The 19,165-nt window shown below is 35.6% G+C and overlaps 1 protein-coding gene and 2 pseudogenes across 1 annotated transcript; 2 read left to right on the top strand and 1 right to left on the bottom strand.

Annotated features, from left to right (window-relative positions):
- Window positions 1–6,919: 6,919 nt before the first annotated feature.
- On the bottom strand, window positions 6,920–7,742 carry LOC145055711 (monothiol glutaredoxin-S2 pseudogene; annotated as a pseudogene).
- Window positions 7,743–12,155: 4,413 nt separating this feature from the next.
- LOC145055710 (glutaredoxin-C13 pseudogene) lies at window positions 12,156–12,880 on the top strand (annotated as a pseudogene).
- A 3,294-nt stretch (window positions 12,881–16,174) lies between these two features.
- LOC145051176 (uncharacterized) lies at window positions 16,175–17,104 on the top strand. The gene is made up of 2 exons (XM_078999297.1): window positions 16,175–16,660; window positions 16,793–17,104. Exons 1-2 carry the CDS (start codon window positions 16,175–16,177, stop codon window positions 17,102–17,104), a joined length of 798 nt encoding a protein of 265 aa, XP_078855423.1.
- Window positions 17,105–19,165: the final 2,061 nt, after the last annotated feature.

The following is a 19,165-nucleotide window of genomic DNA, read 5'->3' as shown; positions in this document are numbered from 1 at the left end:
AGGAATTTCGACCAGAGGTTCCTTACTTTTGGTCAAGTGTCGAATTCCATCAGCCATAGGGTCTATTTATACTTGTAGACTCCTTAAGGGTTACAACCTAAACCCTAATTGAATAATCTTCTCTTAAGGCTATCCAAATCCATTCCATAGATAAGCCTTTGGACGATTTTGGCTATCCTAATACTCTTAGAATTCGTCCAAAGCATATCCCAATGGATTTACAGTCTAAAGCTTAACTATCAAACAATTGACAGTTTATACCCCTTTATTTAATTAATCTCTTTAAGTCACCAAATTAATTCTAATTAATTCTATGACTTATATTAATTAAATAACCATATATTATTCTTTATAATATTTACTCTCTCTCAATAAATCATCCTATCAAGTTGCTATGGTGAAGGCAACCCAAAAGGACCATGCACAACCGGGTCAAGTACTTGCTCAATATAGTTGCAGCCTTAGACACTATTCCAACAGGATTCACTAAAGAAGAACGAGGGGCCGATTCTAGAAATAAGATGAAGTTTGAATACTGAATTGAATAAGAATCAAAGAGGAATGAAGGGCTTAAGTGAAGAAGAATAATTTTCGTGTATGGTTGCATCTTTTATAATGAGTTCTTGATTCAAGGAGAAGCCGAGAAGAGACTAAAGAGAGAATGAGATCGATGATTCAATGAATCAATGCTTAAAGAAACGTGGAGTCGAAATATTGAACTCTTGAAGTGTCGTCTTGAACTTGATACTATGAATAAGATTTCCCAATTACCATAAACATTTATTAACTATATACTATAATCGGGTTTTAAACGGGGTAGATAATGTCATAACCGTCTCTAACCCATCCCCGCTTCGGGTATAAATATTTGAATCCATCCCCGCTCCTTTACCCGTTAAGACGGGTAATACCCGACCCGTTAGGATCGGATCCCCACAGGTAGCGGGTAATACCTGATCCACTTGCATCCCTAAGCGTACCTACTTGTACGCCTAACATAGCCTCGCATTCAGCCATCTTCCCCTTTTCATCTCTTAATCCCTTAAGACTTCATTCCAAAACCTAGATCTGAATTCCTTGGGATGATCTATCACGTAAAGTTGCTAACTTTACGTGCATTCATGACTTAATGAAGCTCTTAAAGCTTAAAAGGACTTAATGGATGGCTTAATGCATGAATGAGTCCATAAACACCATATAGTTGCTAACTTTATGCCTAAGAAACTCATTATATGACCATATCTAAAAGAATAAGCCCCACAAATGGCTTAACCCATCAAACTAACCCAAAAAGGAACCAAAAGCATCAAAACCGAGATATGAAAAGATCTAAGCAAAAAGAAGACAAGGTATGAACTTGATACCTCAAAAGACTTGCAAAATGAATGGTGATTATGGATCTATAAACTTCATGCCAGGCAAAGCACCACCAATCTTCTTTACTTCCTTCAAAAAGAGAAAAATAACCGCCAAATTCTTCTTAAGAGCTCAAAGACACAACAATGGAGGCTAAGGGTCGAGATTTAGGGTTTTAGGGCAATGGAGGCTGATAAAAAAGGCCAACCCTAGGGACTTAAGGACCTTATATAGGGTGCAACAATTGGAAAGGCGAGGCCCGAGGTAGGGGCGAGGCCCAGGATAGCGGGCGTGGCCCAGTATGTGCAGTATGTGATTATGCTTGGTATGTGGTAGGGTGGGGAACTCATTAAGCTTCGTGCTTACGGTTTTCAATTTTGGTTTCAGGTGCTTCCGGTAGCGAAGGGAAGAGCTCGGGGTGATCGCATGGCACACATCATAGATTAGACAGCCTGGGAATGTTTTACTCTGATAACGAACATGTGTTTTGGAAACTAATACTTTGATTATGTTTTGAACCAATGATTTTGCTTTAAGTAATGTTTATTTTAAAAAAAAAAATTTAGTCTTGAATTTTGAGACGTTACAATGCTCTTAGACAATTTTTGTTTAGACATTAACCCTTTGAGACAAAACAATCAAAACATGACAAACTTTTTAGCTAAACTATTGAGTAAATTACACGAATGGTCCCTATGGTTTAGTGCAATTTGCGCGTTTGGTCCCTAACTTATTTTTTTAACTCGGAAGGTCCCTACTGTTTGTTTTTGTTACGCGCTTGGTCCCTATCTTAACTAAAAAGACTATTTTGTCTTTGATTTTTTAATTTATTTAAATAAACACACCCACAACCCCATCCCTCACCTTACCTTATATACTTCATCAATTTTCTCTATTTAAATAATAGTATTTTTAGGTAAGATATGGACAAACACGTAATAAAAACAAACTATAGGGACCGTGTAACAAAATCAAATAATAAGGATCTTTTGAGTTAAAAAAATAAGTTAGGGATCAAACGTGCAAATTGCCCCAAACCATAGGTACCATTTGTGTAATTTACTCTAAACTAAACTATTTTGATATTACCCGTATTGATTTTTAGAAGATCGAGGGCCGTTCGGGTCGGACTTATTAAAGTTGGATAGGACCATTGCATGTAGTCTGGCCGGAAACGGAAAGGACGTGATTGCTACCAAGAGGTCAAGAACAGTAGTCATTTGATACAACTCAAATGCAAATCGCTTCATCGTTCTAAAATTATTATGTCAGTCGTAACTAGGCGCTTCCGTTCTCCAGATTATTTAATTTAGGTATCCTCTTATTCCAATGTCTGTGTATATCGGTCACTGTGTGTTCGTGTTTCATGCTTAATGTAGTTTTGCCAATCGGATTAATTTTGTTGAAACTTGTATCGTTAGGGTTTGGATATTTGTATATTCATAAACATAATCAAAGGGAAGCGAAGAATGATATTATTAGGTTTCACTAATGTACTAGTTTCCATTATGACGACTCTTGGAATTCTATAAGTTCATAGGAATAGGGAATTAGGGATGTTCGTATGTTTTTGTAATTCCAGGATTTCTTCACGAATTCATGTGCTTGACAACGATTTCATTATTCTTTCTGCTGTTTTGGTGAATTGAAAAGAAAGATCTTTGAACTGCAAACCCTTAATCTGAATGCCACATATATATAGGGTAACTCTCAATTTTGTATCCTGTTATTTTTTCTCAAATTTAATTTAGTGTTGTGTTCCAGGTTAATTAAATTAAAATTTTACTAACTATACCTTATACTCTATTACAAGGGCGAGTTGTGTAATTATTCTGTGACTTACTTTTTACTTTCTCATAGTAGTGAGATGGGCATTCTTGTGTAAGTGGTGGTGTTTAGTTTGTTACTTAGGATCATATTCTATATTCTTTATTTATCCTTTGTCTGAGGTGACATCTGTCCAACCTTTTATGCATGTCAGATTTGGTGTCTATCGCAGTTAGTTGATACGATGTCACAAAGATTCATTGGCTAACTCGATTAATACCAATATTGTAAAATAGGATTCATTATCGTGATTGACATTACATAGTATGGAAACTGTAAAGGTTTACAAAAAGGCTAATTACAGAAACTAGTGAAGTGTAACAGTACTAGCTTTTACCTAAAATCAAGGCTGTGCCCATTAGGATGCTCATAAACTCTGTTGGATTTTTCCCAAAGCTATAAATAAGAGTCTCAATGAAAAACTACCAATGGGTTGTCATCAGCACTTAACCTTGTAGCCATGGCTATTATATTATCTAAGTGGAAAACCGTGATAATAAAAATCATTAAGAAAGATTTTACTAAGAGGTTTTTGAAATAAGTGATAGTACATTGACTGTTTTGAGGTTATGCATACAAGACCTCGTAGTGTGCATGTTTTTGGTGCTTTAATATGTACGAAGATTCAAAACTTTGAAATAATATATTTTTCTACTCAAATTAGAACGAGATAAAAGTGTTAGGCATCTCAATTGATGAAGGATTTGCAGATTTATTTTATTTTTTAAATTTATTTCATGTTACTGGCGTTAAGATTGGCACATATCTTATGTAGCAGAAGATATTCTCATCAGAACGGGATAAACTGTTGATAAAAGCAATAATAAAAGTTTCTGGCTTCTCAATCATGGATATCTCTGCGCACTTAGTTAGTCTCTGAAAACAAGTTTTCTGGATATCCTCAAAATATACCTAGTTGAGAAGTTATTTTCTTTCCCATTATAAATATTAATAATAATGTTTAGATCGTTTACTAGTGATGATATCTTTTCCCTGGCATCAAACAAGTGGAGACAGAAGTTAAATTGATCCACTCCTGAAGCTTTTTGTTCCCCATAATAAATATTCCTAACTTTTTTAGTAAACTAAAAGCTAATATATATATATATATATATATATATATATATATATATATATATATATATATATATATATATAGTAAGGGTCTTACATATTCCATAACCATAATACATAGGTATGTTACATAAGGAAAACATTGACTATTTCTTTTTTCATGTTAATTAAACCCATATGGCATTTGCCTTTTTGAGCAAGTCCACCAGCTTGCCCTTGAGTTGGAGGCTCATTATCTCATCAGGGCCACCAACGAGTTCATGACCTATGAACACAGCTGGCACACTTGGCCTACTACTATCCAACATCTTCAGCTCTCTCTCCATTTGCTGCCCCTTTGGGTGTTCATCTATCTCGTATACTGTAGCATTCACCCCATAACTGCTTATCAGAGTCTTGATGGAATGGCACATGCTGCAAGAGCTTTTGCTGAATATCACCACTGGATTTTTAGCACCCAAGTTGGTAACCAAGGCCATTAGTTTAATTATGAGAAAGGAAAAGGAAGAATTAAGGGAGCGTTATGCAAAGAAAAAAGTTTTTAGGTAAATGAAGACCTTACATTGAGGAAATAGGAACTCCCATCATTTCCTATATATAGAGGGTTAAGAGTACTGGACTGAAATGTAAAAGAGAATTTAAAAGGAATATTGTGATGTTGTTCATAAACAATACCTTATCTAATGCTAGCTGAGATTACTCTTAAAACTATTGGTATGGTAGGCTGCAAGTGTAATTGGTGCATTAATTAGTATTCAGAATAATTGGACAAGGGATCGAGAATATATCTTTGTTACCTAAAGATAGAAATTGGATTTTAGATTATCTTTATTAAGATTCCCATGTGTCCATATCTAGAGTAAACCGAAACGACAAAGGAAGTCAGAATTTTGAAATAGTTAGAAGCTTATTTAATATGATAAAGTCCATCCGTACAAGTAGGGAAGAGGATTATCATTTATCCCCAAGGATTTAATCATTGTTTCTTAAGATCACTTAGTTAGTTAGTTAGTGAGTGCCACGTCTACTAACTCTTCTTACTGAAGAAACCACTAAGGACAGCTAGTGGCTGAAATTATGAGGTAATGATGACGACATGTTGTATCTTTTTAGCAGTAGTTAGCTTTTGTAGAGAATTCGAGGTCTATCTTGATCCAGATAGATGTATTGGATGAATATATCCCCTCATCTTTGTTGTGTGATGATGGTGATGGATCAAATGAAATTTATTATTTCCTGGTCCTATATATGGCCACATACATGCCAGCCCAAAAGCCAAAACAAGAGGAAAATTATGACATGCATGTGGTATGAACTGGTGGAATCAATTTGTATAACTGGCCCAAACTGAAACTAAGGGACAGTTATATAGGCTCACCAACTTATACAAAAGTCAGATATCAGTAAACTTATATATCGACTTTTGAAAACTTTCATTCATATTTGTCTTCAGTGCTCAAGAGAACTTGCTTTACCATAATAATATATCATTTCAACATTTTCTTCATGGCTTTTGGCATAGAATCTGTTAATATAGTTTTAACTTCCCATTTTTTTTTTGTTTTCTGATCAAAAAGGCAGTTAGTATGTATGGACTAACATAAGCAAACGAGTCCTGGCATCACATGTCTTTTTTCTATTTTGCTGATTATATGGTGTAGGTTAGATAAGATAAAAGTCTTGTAAGAAAAAGAGGCTTCAAATTTCCAATATATATAGCATGCATAGCATAGTCACGTAAACTAAGTTCATGATATTGCTATGAACCATTCTTCATTAAAACCTGTTTTGGAACTTATTCTTTTCAGTACTTACAGATCTTACTTATCCAAATCTAGATCAAGAACCAAGATCAGTAAACCATGTTATTATGGCATCTTGATTTTCTATCCATATGTTATTTTGCTTCATCATAGTGACACACAAGTATGCACAAGTTTCTGTATACATGAAGTGGAGACATAAAATAACAAGTAAATTTTCCCAAAAGTTAACTGGTGAAGTATGACGATATATACCTATATTATCGGAAGATAATATCTCAGTACATGAACATAAAGGAACCCAAGCACAGATTCAATTTAGCCGTTTGTTAATATAGAGCCTAATGCAAACTATTACTATGATGTATACGGGCACTTTGAGGCAATCCAAGTAATCTTGTATCATTGAATTTATCAAAGTAATAACATCAATGATCAATAAATGACCACAACAGAGCCTTGAAGTATAAGCTTCTATAATGGAAGGAAGGAAAAAATTGGAATCTTAGAATATTTCTTGTACTTCAGTTGCTTCTGGTTGCAATTAAGCCTCCAGAATACAATAAATTTTTCAGTGCTAGAATACAAGAGATGTTAATTACACACTTTTTAACATCAAATTTTAACATTAAGAGCAGTAGTAGTAGCTCCTTAATAACATCGTATCTCTCATTGCTTCTCAAAAAGTAGTGAAATTACATATAGAAGTTAACACATAAGTTATCATTGGCCTCAGAAGCGCAAAAAAGAAGGCTGAAAGAATTTCTTTCTGTTCCTTTTCTAATGATATAATGCATCAATCTGCTTCTCAGTAAGTATTGAAATTACATACAATATTGTTGGAACTTGATATTCTTTAATATGGTAATTGACTAAAGCCATATAGCATTAGCGTTGAGTTGTAGCTCCTGAAAAATATCTTATCTCTTATTATTGTTTCTCAAAAGGTAGTGAAATTACATATGGAAGTTAGCACATTAGTTATGATTGGCCTCAGAAGAGCAAAAAGAAGGCTAAAAACATTTCTTTCTGTTCCTGTTCTAATGACTATAATGCATCAATCTGCTCCAACCTTTACAATATTGTAGGAACTTGATATTTGTGAACATGTTTGACTAAAGCCATATGGCATTAGCATTAAGGAGCAAGGGTACCAGCTGACCCTTGAGATGAAGGCTCATTATTTCATTGGCACCACCAATGAGCTCCTCTCCTATGAACACAGCTGGCACACTTGGCTTGCACCCTAATCCTCTCAGTTCCTTCTCTATCTGCTTCCCTTGTGGATGCTCATCTACCTCATAAACTGTAGGATTTGCCCCAAAACTGCTTATCAGTGTCTTAATGGTGTAGCACATGCAGCAGGAGCTTTTGCTGAATATAACCACAGGCCTTTCATTCACCAGTGCTCTAACCAAAGCCATTTCTGGAAATTCTAGCAGCTGATGTTTTATAAAAGTATTATAAAACCACACTAGATTTAATTAGTAGAATAAATCGTTGCAAGTGAGGTTGTTAGAGGCTGTATGTAGAAAGTTAGGTGTGATCGATGTTTGCTGTGAGTAATGTAAGCTACTGCCATGGCTATATATATAGTGATAAGTGTTGAAAATTTTGGGCGGTGGTTCTTATTAGATTCTGCAAAAAAGATCATATTCTTTATCAGACTTGCAGATGATAGGAAATTACTAAGCAATTGCTTTGTATATAACAAGTGGCTTCTCTTCTCTGTAGGTTGATATGCATGGAAGAAAAGTATATATCTGAATGACATCTTTAACCTTGAGAATCAATTAAAAAATTCTTGGCAACTGTATAGGCCAGTCGGTAGGTAGTTTGGTGATTACATGTCATGTGTAAGCATATGTATATTTGTCAACTAATTTAAAGTCAAGAGCTTTCTTTCTCAGAACATCTATTTAGACGAGGAAGATGCTTATCCATTGAAATGACTTTAACTTCAAGGGTATGAACAAAAGCTTAAGGGAAATGAAGTGTGGAATCGTCAAATGTATGACAATGATTACAGAACATCCTTGCATTCTTTACTTTGTCCCACGAATTATCACCCACGTGAATATCGCTTGCTTATTGTATGCACAATGTGCACAAAATGTTATTTCTCACATCAAGTCATTCTTTGTGAATAGGCTTGTTTTGGCATCAAACATATGATGGTTATATTAACTTCAGCCTACACAGTTAGCACAAAACATGCAGGGAAATCATAGCAATATTAGATAATCTCTAATTTTTGACATACCCTTAGACTTTTTTATCTTATTTTGTGATTTGGATGTACTTGGTTACCAGCTCAATGAATGTAGTGAAACTGAAAGGTCACCCTTCTAATTTCTCTATCTGCGTGCCCGTGTTTTGTTTGTCTTTTTGTGATAAAGAAGAGATTGTGCTGTGCACTTGAAAGTACATACGAATCTAAGTATCAGATGCTGTGATCTTACTGCAGCCTTAGGAAAGGAAGCATAACAATCTGCCATGTGGCTACAGGAAGATTTGCATATATAACTGACTCAAAACAAACTGAAGGGCCATTTATGTTTGACACTTGACCACCACGTACGTGATTATGTTGGTATGCCATTTCATCAGTTTATTTGTGTGCATTTGTTTAAGATACCTTTTTTGTTTTGTTTTTTTTTTTTCAAAAAACACTTTTAATAATTATATAGTTATTAATTTTTTTTTACTACTATGCAGTATGTCAATGAAGAATGAAATGTATTTGCAGTTGTATTACTTGTCATTCTGTTGTAGAACATCTAATTAATGTGCTTGGGAAAGTGCATAATATCACCAAAGTTTGCAATTTCTTGTGTTTTTGAACAAAAACTAAAAGCACAACTTTTTTTTTTCAGTGCGTAGCTTATTTTACTATTCTATTCTATCAAACACTTATCCTTCACCAACTACTTATTTATCTATTGTAGTATTTTTTTCTACCCCCTCATCTTAATAACATTTTCATTTTATGCCTTTCAATAATATTTGCATATTTTATAGCTTTATCATTTTTCACTATTTAATCTAATTAGTCAAATATGCAAATAAAAATTAGAATTTATTGTTTTTCTTCTACTATATAATTGATAAAATAACTGTTGAAACATGCTTTGCTCATGATCAAACATACATGAACATTCACAGTTAAAGCAAAACAAAAGATCTCAAGGGGGGACAATTTTTCTGTGTATCACACTCATTCATTATATAGAAAACAGAAAATTATACATACACGTCCCACTACAGCTAGAAGATAAACTCTACTCTGTTTATATATACTAATTAACATCCTAAGAAGAAGGAGAACTATCATGAGCTAAGAAACCTTAAAGATAGGACTACTAAGTCCACGTTATTAAACCCCACCAAACCAAACCAGGTCTTCATTATTAGACTAAGTCTTTATTATTAAGACTGTGCATAAAGAACTTGGACTGGCCCATTCAAACCCATAACCGTGATCCAGCTTAACCTGACTTGAATCATTAAGATTAACCCAACAATAACATCAAGTCATCAATTTGAAATATGATGTGTGCTTAAAAAACAAAAAAAATTATAGGAGGTTTTTTAAAACATATCAAATAGATGGGGTAAATGTTTAATTATAAAAAAAAGAAAAACGTGTGCTTTGGAGAAGGTTTTTAAAGATAATTTTTTATTGACTTGACATAATAAATAAGCTTTACAATAGTGGATGTTCTTAGGTGGCGGTGTTTTCATTTATTTTCACAGGTGCAATGTTTATTTTTCAATGCTGTGACAAATAGTTAATGTGGTTAAAATTCTGATTCACTCGTTATATATATGAAGCAAGTTTCTTTCTATGGCCCATGGTTCCCATGTCTTGTGATATCTAACCATCTTCTGTTATTTTTCTGCAAAAAACTGCATCTCTTTTTCTGAATAAAAATGAACCGGAAAGTGCTGATTCCTTTTTGCACTTGGTGTTATTATAGTTTTATGCTTGGATACTAGATGTAAATATTTACTAAGAAAAGAAATTTCTGATTTTGGAATATAAACCAATAATATATTCTTCTTAACCAAATACTAATATATATGCCAATGTTGGTCACTATATTTTTTTTGATATATCTATTGCGTCAGTGCATTGTTTCATACTTATATTCATTGTCCTCAAAATTTTGAGGGTTAAATTACCAACCGGCTTATATAAATATATATATATATATATATATATATATATATATATATATATATATATATATATATTTCCATTTATATATCCTGCAAGTTGACAACTTGACATCATCATCTTATATAGAATGTGATGCAAAGAAACAAATTCATGCGGTGCTTGGTTAAGGTTCGATTGATTACTTTGTCTTTTTATCTCACTACTATTATCTGTACATCACACATCATGTTTTTCATTAAAATCTACAGCTGGTATATATAATATCCATCTTCTTTTCCCTCATATTATCTAATCTTTAGTTTTCCTGCAGCTTGCTAGCTCTTTTCATTCTCTTGTTCTAGTTAGCATATATACCTGAAATTTATGTACGTACATGAGATGACTATTAATAGTACATGTCTGTTGTTCAATCTACATTTTTCCAGCAAGTTTTTTTTAAAAGCTGTAGTAGTTGGGTCACCGAAAGATACATAAAGAGGGAAGTCTTCTACATTCTAATGTATATGTGATACGTGGATCGTGGGTTATCCAGCAGAATCATTGGCTCATCATGGTTGCCCATACCCGTACATTTTTATATCTTTAGAAAGTGACAAAAGCTGCGTCACTTTATATGATTCTTTAACAGCAACTGTCATCTAGAATATTTAAAAAGACAAGCTAGCTTTTCTAAGTTAGATTCTACTACACACTGACTGCAGAAATAAAGGTTTAAGTTTTAGTGGAAGCTATTTTGTTTTCCATCAATAGCTAGCATGCCCATATTAAGCAATAAACTCCAAATTATCAGAATTCACTTATTGTTGAAGTGGGAATTTATCTGAGTTTTCTAGTTTCTTTCATGAAAATACTTCCTGTGATGGGTTTTTATTAGATGTCTATTTACAAATTTGCTGTCCTATAAAGTGAAGAATATATTGCCCCTCTTTCCCTGTTCTATGTGCTATAATTTTTAGAATATTTGGATGTAAAGGACAAACAGAGAATTAAGAAGTTAAAAAGATGATGATCTGACATATTTTTACAGAGAACTTACACTCCTTGTCCAACGTGACAAGTGAGTAACTCTTCTTGACCACCACTTTGCAACTTATGGAAGTGATGATTAAAAAAATTGTGTAGCGGATCCTTTCAGTCCTAGTTGAGTTGTTATGTCAAGAGAAGATCATCATTGACTGTTTGTTATATCTTTTTCTCTGTGTATGAATTTAGTGGTCACTTAATGGAATCTCTTTATTAAAAACAAAACTGAGCATTCACATGTTATTGTTAATAGCATCAACATATTGGCAATTGGTAAATAGGGAGCGATGGATACCTTTTAAGTGCACAAGTCCCTGTGTTTGAGAGTAAATGTATTTTAATCCTCTTTGATATCTCAATTTCCCAAATGCTTGCTATAGATATCTCAATTTCCATTAAGAATTTAATTACCAAGTACAAAGTAGAGAAATGTTTGTTTTGTTAGTATGCATTCTTAATTAGCAGTTTATTCAAGGCTAGGTTAGACCCACTGAGGTTGAAAGTCTTGGAATAAACAAGATTCTCATGTTTGAAGGCTTGTAAGCAAGTTGGTGGCGCAATTGCAATATAAAGAAGAATCACAGCCCACCCAAAGCAATCTCATTCCCAATCTTTTTACCCTCAGAATATATGTATAAATTGACTGAAAGAAGGAATCTGTTTGAAAAAACATTGACCAGCCCTTTTCAACTTTCAGCCTTTTCAGTGTAGATTGTGGAGGAGTCTAACCCAATATTGAACTTGAAACATTTAATCAATGCATCATATATGGTTCTAATTTGTTTGTAAGAAGAATAAATGTGTTCAAGTTGTACCATCGTTTTGTGCACGAAAAGAGTATCCATCTTTTAAAGACACCTTTGTTAGTTTTCAAGCATCTAAGTAAAGTAGTCCAGCTTTGCTCGATTTCATATAAATAGAAGTGGCATGAAAACCTCAAACTTCAACCAAATCTCATAATCTTCCTCTTCTTTCCCATAAGAGACTCCCAACTTATTGGATCACTATCTGAATTGGATTTTGATCCTAGTGAGTTGTTGAGATGGAGAAGATAAAATCATTGGTATCTAAGAATGGAGTTGTGATTTTCACCAAGAGCACTTGTTGCTTGTGTTATGCTGTCACCATTCTCTTCCATGAACTTAGGGTGAACCCTGTAGTCTATGAAATAGACAAAGATCCTCAGGGAAGGGAGATGGAGAAGGCTTTCCTGAAGCAAGGCTGTAGTTCATCCCCTGTGCCCGCTGTATACATAGGTGGCATGCTCGTGGGTTCCACCAACGAGGTCATGTCCCTCCACCTAAGCGGCTCCCTCATTCCACTGCTCAAACCATATCAGTCCCTGTCTTAAACAAACAAATTTCACTATGAAGAAATCACATTGGCTCAAGACCATGAGTAGTTGTGATCTATTCAACTAGACTATCTTCTTTATTATTAGTACTTTCATAGTTTTTCATTCGCATCTAGCATGGTAAAGATGATAGTCTTTTAGACTATTATATTATGATTATCATTACTTTTTAGAATATAAATATAGCTTGTTTAATCTGTTCACGTGTGTTTTATGGAAACTTTGTAAACCATACCCAAAGTCTTGTTACCTATGTCGAATCTCGAAAGAGATCAATATGGCCACCAAAATTGTTGGAAATTAAGCTACACTTCAATATTAGTATTTATTAGGGTTAATTTAGTAATTAAGTATTGTCGGTTATATATATAATAAACGGTTATGGTTGTCCAAGATTGAGCGGATGCCTTGAACGTGTGTGATGGTTCGTATAAAGCAATGCAATGTTTGTGACTGTAAACCTAACTTGTGTGACTTGGATGTGAACATGCCATGAGTAGCTACACCATCCTCCTTGGTTGACAATAACAACTAGAAATGGCAGCTAATTTATTTCATACGATTAACACAATAAAGTGCCATAGTACTTATGGTGGCTGACTTTAGTATAAATAGATGTTGCAATCTCAGTTGTAAGGCACCACAAAACAGAGAGTGTAGTGTGTAATACTTAGAGTGAGTATTAGAGGATTGTTTCTTTTTCTTGTAATATTGAGCGTGTAAGTTCTTCTCTTTTGTTCTAGTTCTGAATAAAAGTGTGTTTCAACCCCAACAAGTGGTATAAGAGGGTTGTTTCTTTTTCTTTTAATATTGAGCGTGTAAGCTCTTCTTTTTTGTTCTAGTTCTGAATAAAAGTGTGTTTCAACCCCCAACAAGTTGTATCAGAGCTTGGTTAAGCTTCGGGGAAGCATTCTCTATTTTTTGGTCAAAGTTTTTTTGTCTCAAAAATAATTTCGGAGTACACCGTTGGAAAGTTCTTGTTCTGAGGATTCTGAAAATATATTTTTTTGAATTTTTTGACCACCAGAAGACTTCCAAATCGCCGGTTAAAGTTGGTCAAAAGTCGTCGGAAAAACCAGGTTCGCCGAAGAAGAAGGGTGACGTCATCTGTTACTGTAACGGCACTGTAGCAGTGACGTCAGCAGCTGACCAAAGTTCTGGAAATTACAGTTTAGCCCCTGTTCTTCCGGAAAGTGCAATTTAGCCCCTGTTTTTCAGAAAAATTGCAATTTTTGTCCCGTTTTTTAGAAAAATTTCAATTTAGCCCCTGTTTTACTTCTGTAAAAGTTCTGTTTGCCCCCTGAACTTCTGAAAAGTTCATATTGGTTCCCGTACTTCAAAAAAAAAAAAAAAGAATTCTTACTCGTGTATGCCCAAGTATATGCCAAAAATGACTACACCAACCTTGTCATCTTCTCAAGCCGAAGTTGAAAGTTTTCAAAGGACCAGGAAAGACGGTAGCGTTACGTTACACTATCCAATGCTCATGAAGATGAACTACGCGGTGTGGGCCATAAAAATGCGAGTGAATTTACAAGCACAAGGAGTATGGAATGTAATTAAAAATGCAGAAATGGACTAACGTAAAGATCGGATGGCTCTTGCGGCTATTTATCAAGCAATTCCAGAGGATGTACTTCTGATGTTAGCTAAGAAGGACACAGCTAAAAAAGCATGAGAAACGCTCAAGATGATGCACATGCGAGCCGATCGGTTCAAGGAGACTAAAGCTCAAACCTTGAGAAGTGACTTCGAGGTGATCCGGATGAAAGACAGTGAATCGGTAGATGATTTTTCTATGAGATTGAATACTATCGTAACCGGTATTCGATCTCTAGGTGAAAAGATTGAAGAAATTACGAATGTAAAGAAGTTTTTGCGAGCCGTACCGATACGATTTATACAAATCGTAACATCTATCCAGCAATTTGGAGATTTGAAGAATATGACGGTGGAAGAAGTTGTGGGTCGTCTAACGACCCATGAAGAGAGATTTCGAAGCTATGGAGAAAAAGGAGGACCTTCTCTATTGCTTACACATGCCGAGTGAGCATCTCGTTTGAAGCAAACTAGCGAGAGAACTCGTCAAACACTTCAAGAGGACGAGGAAGACATGGTAACCGAGGTCGGGGACGAGGCTGAGGTCGTGGACGTGGCCAAGGAGGTGCTCGCGAGTACAATACAAATTGGAATGACCATAACCCTTCTTGAAAGGATAAAAGTATAATCAAATGTTTTACTTGTGAACAATTTGGTCATTATGCTTCGGCGTGTCCAAACAAGAATCGAGGTGAGGAGGCGAACCTCACTCAAGCCAACGAAGAAGAGCCTATTTTGATGATGACATCCTCATAAAAATATGCACACAAAAAGCTGTCTATAAGAGAGAAGATTTATGTTAATCTTCTTGCATCAGGAGAAAGTAGAGTCGAGTCCAAGGTATGGTATCTCGACAATGGTGCTAGCAATCACATGACTGGAGACCGCTCAAAGTTTCGCGAACTAGATGAGCATGTTACGGGTCACGTGAAATTTGGGGATGGTTCGACTGTCGCTATTTTGGGAAAAGGATCGATTTTATTCGATAGCAAAAATGGCGACCAAAGACTCCTTAATGAGGTATATTTCATTCCAAGCCTAAAAAACAATATTATTGGTCTTGGACAAATGGCAGAGGAAGGGAGTCGGGTCATAATGGATGGGTCGGATCTGACATTGTTTGACAGAAACAAAACTCTACTTTTGAGAGTTAAACGATCCCCAAACCGGTTATATAGAACTCCTTTAAGGACCGGTAGACCGACTTGTCTTTTAGCAACAAAAGATGAACCAACTTGGATATGGCATTCTAGACTTGGTCATGTTAACTTTCTCGCCTTAAAGAAGTTGTCCGAAAAGAATATGGCAACCGGAGTCCCAAAGATTGAGCACCCAAACCAAGTATGTGAAGGGTGCGTTCTTTCCAAACAAACCCGAATTCCTTTCCCGGATCATGCAGTTGTTCGAGCTCAAAAACCTTTACAACTTGTTCATGCGGACTTATGTGGTCCGATCGCACCTACGTCTGTTTGAGGGAGTAAATATTTTCTCCTTTTAGCAGATGATTTTAGCTGGTGGATGTGGGTTTACATGCTATCGGAGAAGTCTCAAGCCTTGAGCGCTTTTAAACAGTTCAGGTTGATGGTTGAAAAGAATTTGGGTTATCAAATAAAGACACTTCATACGGATCGAGGGGGAGAGTTCACTTCAAAAGAATTCTCATTATTTTATGAAGAAAATGGTATTCAAAGGCATCTTACGACACCATATTTGCCTCAACAGAACGGAGTTGTAGAAAGGCGAAATTAGACAGTTATGGACATGGCAAGAAGTCTGCTCAAAGGTAGAAATGTTCTGGGAGAGTTTTGGGGAGAAGCTGTTAGACATGCAGTTTATCTTCTCAACCGCCTGCCAACAAAAGCACTTCCCGACAAGACGCCTTATGAAGCATGGTTTGGCAAAAATCCCAACCTTGAACATCTAAAAGTTTTTGGTTGTGTTGTTTTTCCTAAACTTGTAGGTGGTCACTTGAAGAAGCTTGATCGAAGTTAGAAGATGGTGTATTTTGGTGTGGAAGATGGAACTAAAGGCAACCGTTTGTTTGATCCGCAAGACCGAAAGTTGCGAGTTAGTCGCGATGTTGTTTTTGACGAAAAAGAAGAATGGAATTGGTACAAAAACAAAGAAGAAATGGTGACTCCTAAGACCTTTACCATAATTGAACTACAACCCCAAATACACCTCGAAACACCTCAAAATGACCCCGAAATCAACCCGGAACAACCAGACAGTCCCGGAATCGATGCTATCCAAGTTGGACAACCATATGTTGAATTTGACGAGCCTGAATCAGCCCCACAAACTCCTGCCTCAACCCCATTTTCTTCAACCTCGCCCCATATGGAAAGCCCGTCTAGTGAGATTGGGCCAAGGGGATTACGTCCGTTAACCGATATTTATTCTGAAACCGAAAATGTGTTCCTTGAACCCGGAGAATTGTTGATGATTGCAGCGGATCAACCCTTAAATTTTAAAGAGGCGGTAACCTCTAAAGCATGTCAGGAAGCTATGCAAACAGAGTTGGATGCAATCAAGAAGAACAAGACATGACAACTTACCGATTTGCCATCCGGACACAAAGCAATCAGTTTGAAATGGGTGTTTAAAGTGAAGAAAGACAACTTGGGAAAAGTGGTGAAGCATAAAGCTCGACTTGTAGCAAAAGGATTTGTACAAAAGGAAGGAGTCGACTTTGATGAAGTTTTTGCACTGGTAGCACGACTTGACACCGTAAGGCTCATTCTTGCCTTTGCAGCTCAACATGAGTGGGTTGTCCACCATCTCGATGTCAAGTCGGCTTTTCTCAATGGAGATCTCAAAGAGGAGGTTTATGTCACCCAACCAGAAGGATATGTTGATAAAGCAAACAATCACAAGGTGTTCAAGCTTTATAAAGCTCTTTATGGTCTACGACAAGCTTCTTGAGCTTGGAACATTCGTTTGGATAAAAGCTTAAAAAGGCTTGGTTTTACAAAAAGTTCACAAGACCCAACTGTTTACAAAAGGAACTCAAAAGACAAAATTCTTATTGTTGGTGTCTATGTTGATGACTTGATTATTACCGGGTTGAACACTAACGACGTTGTCGAATTTAAAGAACAAATGAAGAAAGAATTCGAAATGAGTGACTTGGGATTACTTTCTTACTACCTTGGAATTGAAGTTTCACAAAAGAAGTGAGGAATATCTTTTGTACAAACGGCTTATGCAAAGAAGATTTTAGAGCAATTTGGGTTGCTAGATTACAATCCGGCAACGTCGCCAATGGAACCTAAGTTGAAGGCCAAGAAGGATGAAGATGGTGAAAAAGTTGATCCAACTGAATATAGGCGAGTGGTAGGTTGTTTGAGGTACTTGACTCGCACTCGAACTGACTTGTCATTTTCAGTTGGAATTGCAAGTCGTTTCATGGAGGAACCAACCACTTTGCATTTCCAAGTTGTGAAACACATCTTACGATACGTAAAAGGAACTGTTGACTATGGACTCAACTATGGAATGATTTTCTATCTAGGAAGGAATGTGATAACTTGGCAATCCCAAAAGCAAAAGACTGTTGTTTTGTCCACATGTGAAGCCGAGTTCATGGCAGCTACAACAACAGCATGTCAAGCCATTTGGCTTGCTAATCTCATGAAGGAGCTCACAGGACATCATATCATGTTTATCACCTTATATGTCGATAACAAGTTAGCAATCGCATTGATGAAAAATCCCGTGTTTCATGGTCGAAGAAAACACATTGACATTCGTTATCACTTCATACGAGAGTGTGTTGAACGTGGGCAAATTATAGTGGAATATGTCAACTCGAAGGATCAACGGGCGGACATCTTTACAAAGGCTTTAGCATATGTGAAACACAGTGAAATGCGAAACATGATTGGCGTGACGAATCTCTAGCCAAGTTCGATTTAAGGGAGAGAATGTGACTGTAAACCTGACTTGTGTGACTTGGGTGTGAACCTGCCATGAGTAGCTGCACCACCCTCCTTTGTTGACAATAACAACTAGAAATGGCAGCTTCATTATTTCATACGATGAACACAATAAATTGCCACAGTACTTATGGTGGTTGGCTTTAGTATAAATAGAAGTTGTAATCTCAGTTATAAGGTACCACAAAACAGAGAGTGTGTGTAATACTTAGAGTGAGTATTAGAGGGTTGTTTCTTTTTCTTTTAATATTGAGCGTGTAAGCTCTTCTCTTTGTTCTAGTTCTGAATAAAAGTGTGTTTCAACCCAACAATGTTTGGCCTATATATATATATATATATATATATATATATATATATATATATATATATATATATATATATAACCCGTGTACCACACGGAATTGGGTAAAACCACTTTGAAATTTAATAGACCTTAAAAATAACAACATATTTGCAAACATTTTTTAGAAACTTAGATATCTTATCTGTAATATAATTATTAGTTTAAATAAATTTTGCAATGTGTTTTAAAGGACAAAACTGCAAAAATGGTCCCTGTGGTATGCATTTTTTGGGGGTTTTAGTCCAAACCCCAACTTTTTTGGCTTCGTGGTCCTTTTGGCCATGTTTATACGTAAATTTGGTCTCTCGTAAAATTGAAATGACTATAATGCCCTTCTGATATATTTTTTTTATGTTTTTTCTATTTAATTGAATGAAAAAGAAAATAATTAATTAATTTGGGCCCACATCTCTCTCTGGCTCTCTCTCTGATGGGAATTCGTTACTTTTGTTGTTGAATTATCATCTCCTGGACTTTCTTCATGAACTCTTCTTGTTTTGTTCTTCCTCTTTGCTGCAGATTCATGAGTTAATGTGCTTAATTCAAGATATTTATAAAAGGTACAAGTGTTGTAACTTACAGGTGAACTGTAAAATGTAAATGCCAACCTCTGTTCTAAGCTTGAAAGGTCGCTGGGAGGTAGCCTTGAGTGTTCGTCTTTTCCATTTGCCTCCAAAACTTGAAGATGATGAATCAGAACTCTGC

Source organism: Lactuca serriola, chromosome 5 (assembly GCF_051521515.1).
Source record: "Lactuca serriola cultivar US96UC23 chromosome 5, Lser_US96UC23_V15, whole genome shotgun sequence".
NCBI lineage: Eukaryota > Viridiplantae > Streptophyta > Magnoliopsida > Asterales > Asteraceae > Lactuca > Lactuca serriola.
The sequence above is the reverse complement of the archived record's forward strand: the minus strand, read 5'-3'. Positions and strand labels throughout refer to the sequence as shown.

Coding starts and splice junctions, on each gene's coding strand:
- LOC145051176 (XM_078999297.1), top strand. CDS start 16,175: ATGGTGTATTTTGGTGTGGAAGATGGAACTAAAGGCAACCGTTTGTTT. Junction 16,661..16,792: donor CCTTAAATTTTAAAGAGGCG/GTAACCTCTAAA, acceptor TTTAAAGTGAAG/AAAGACAACTTGGGAAAAGT.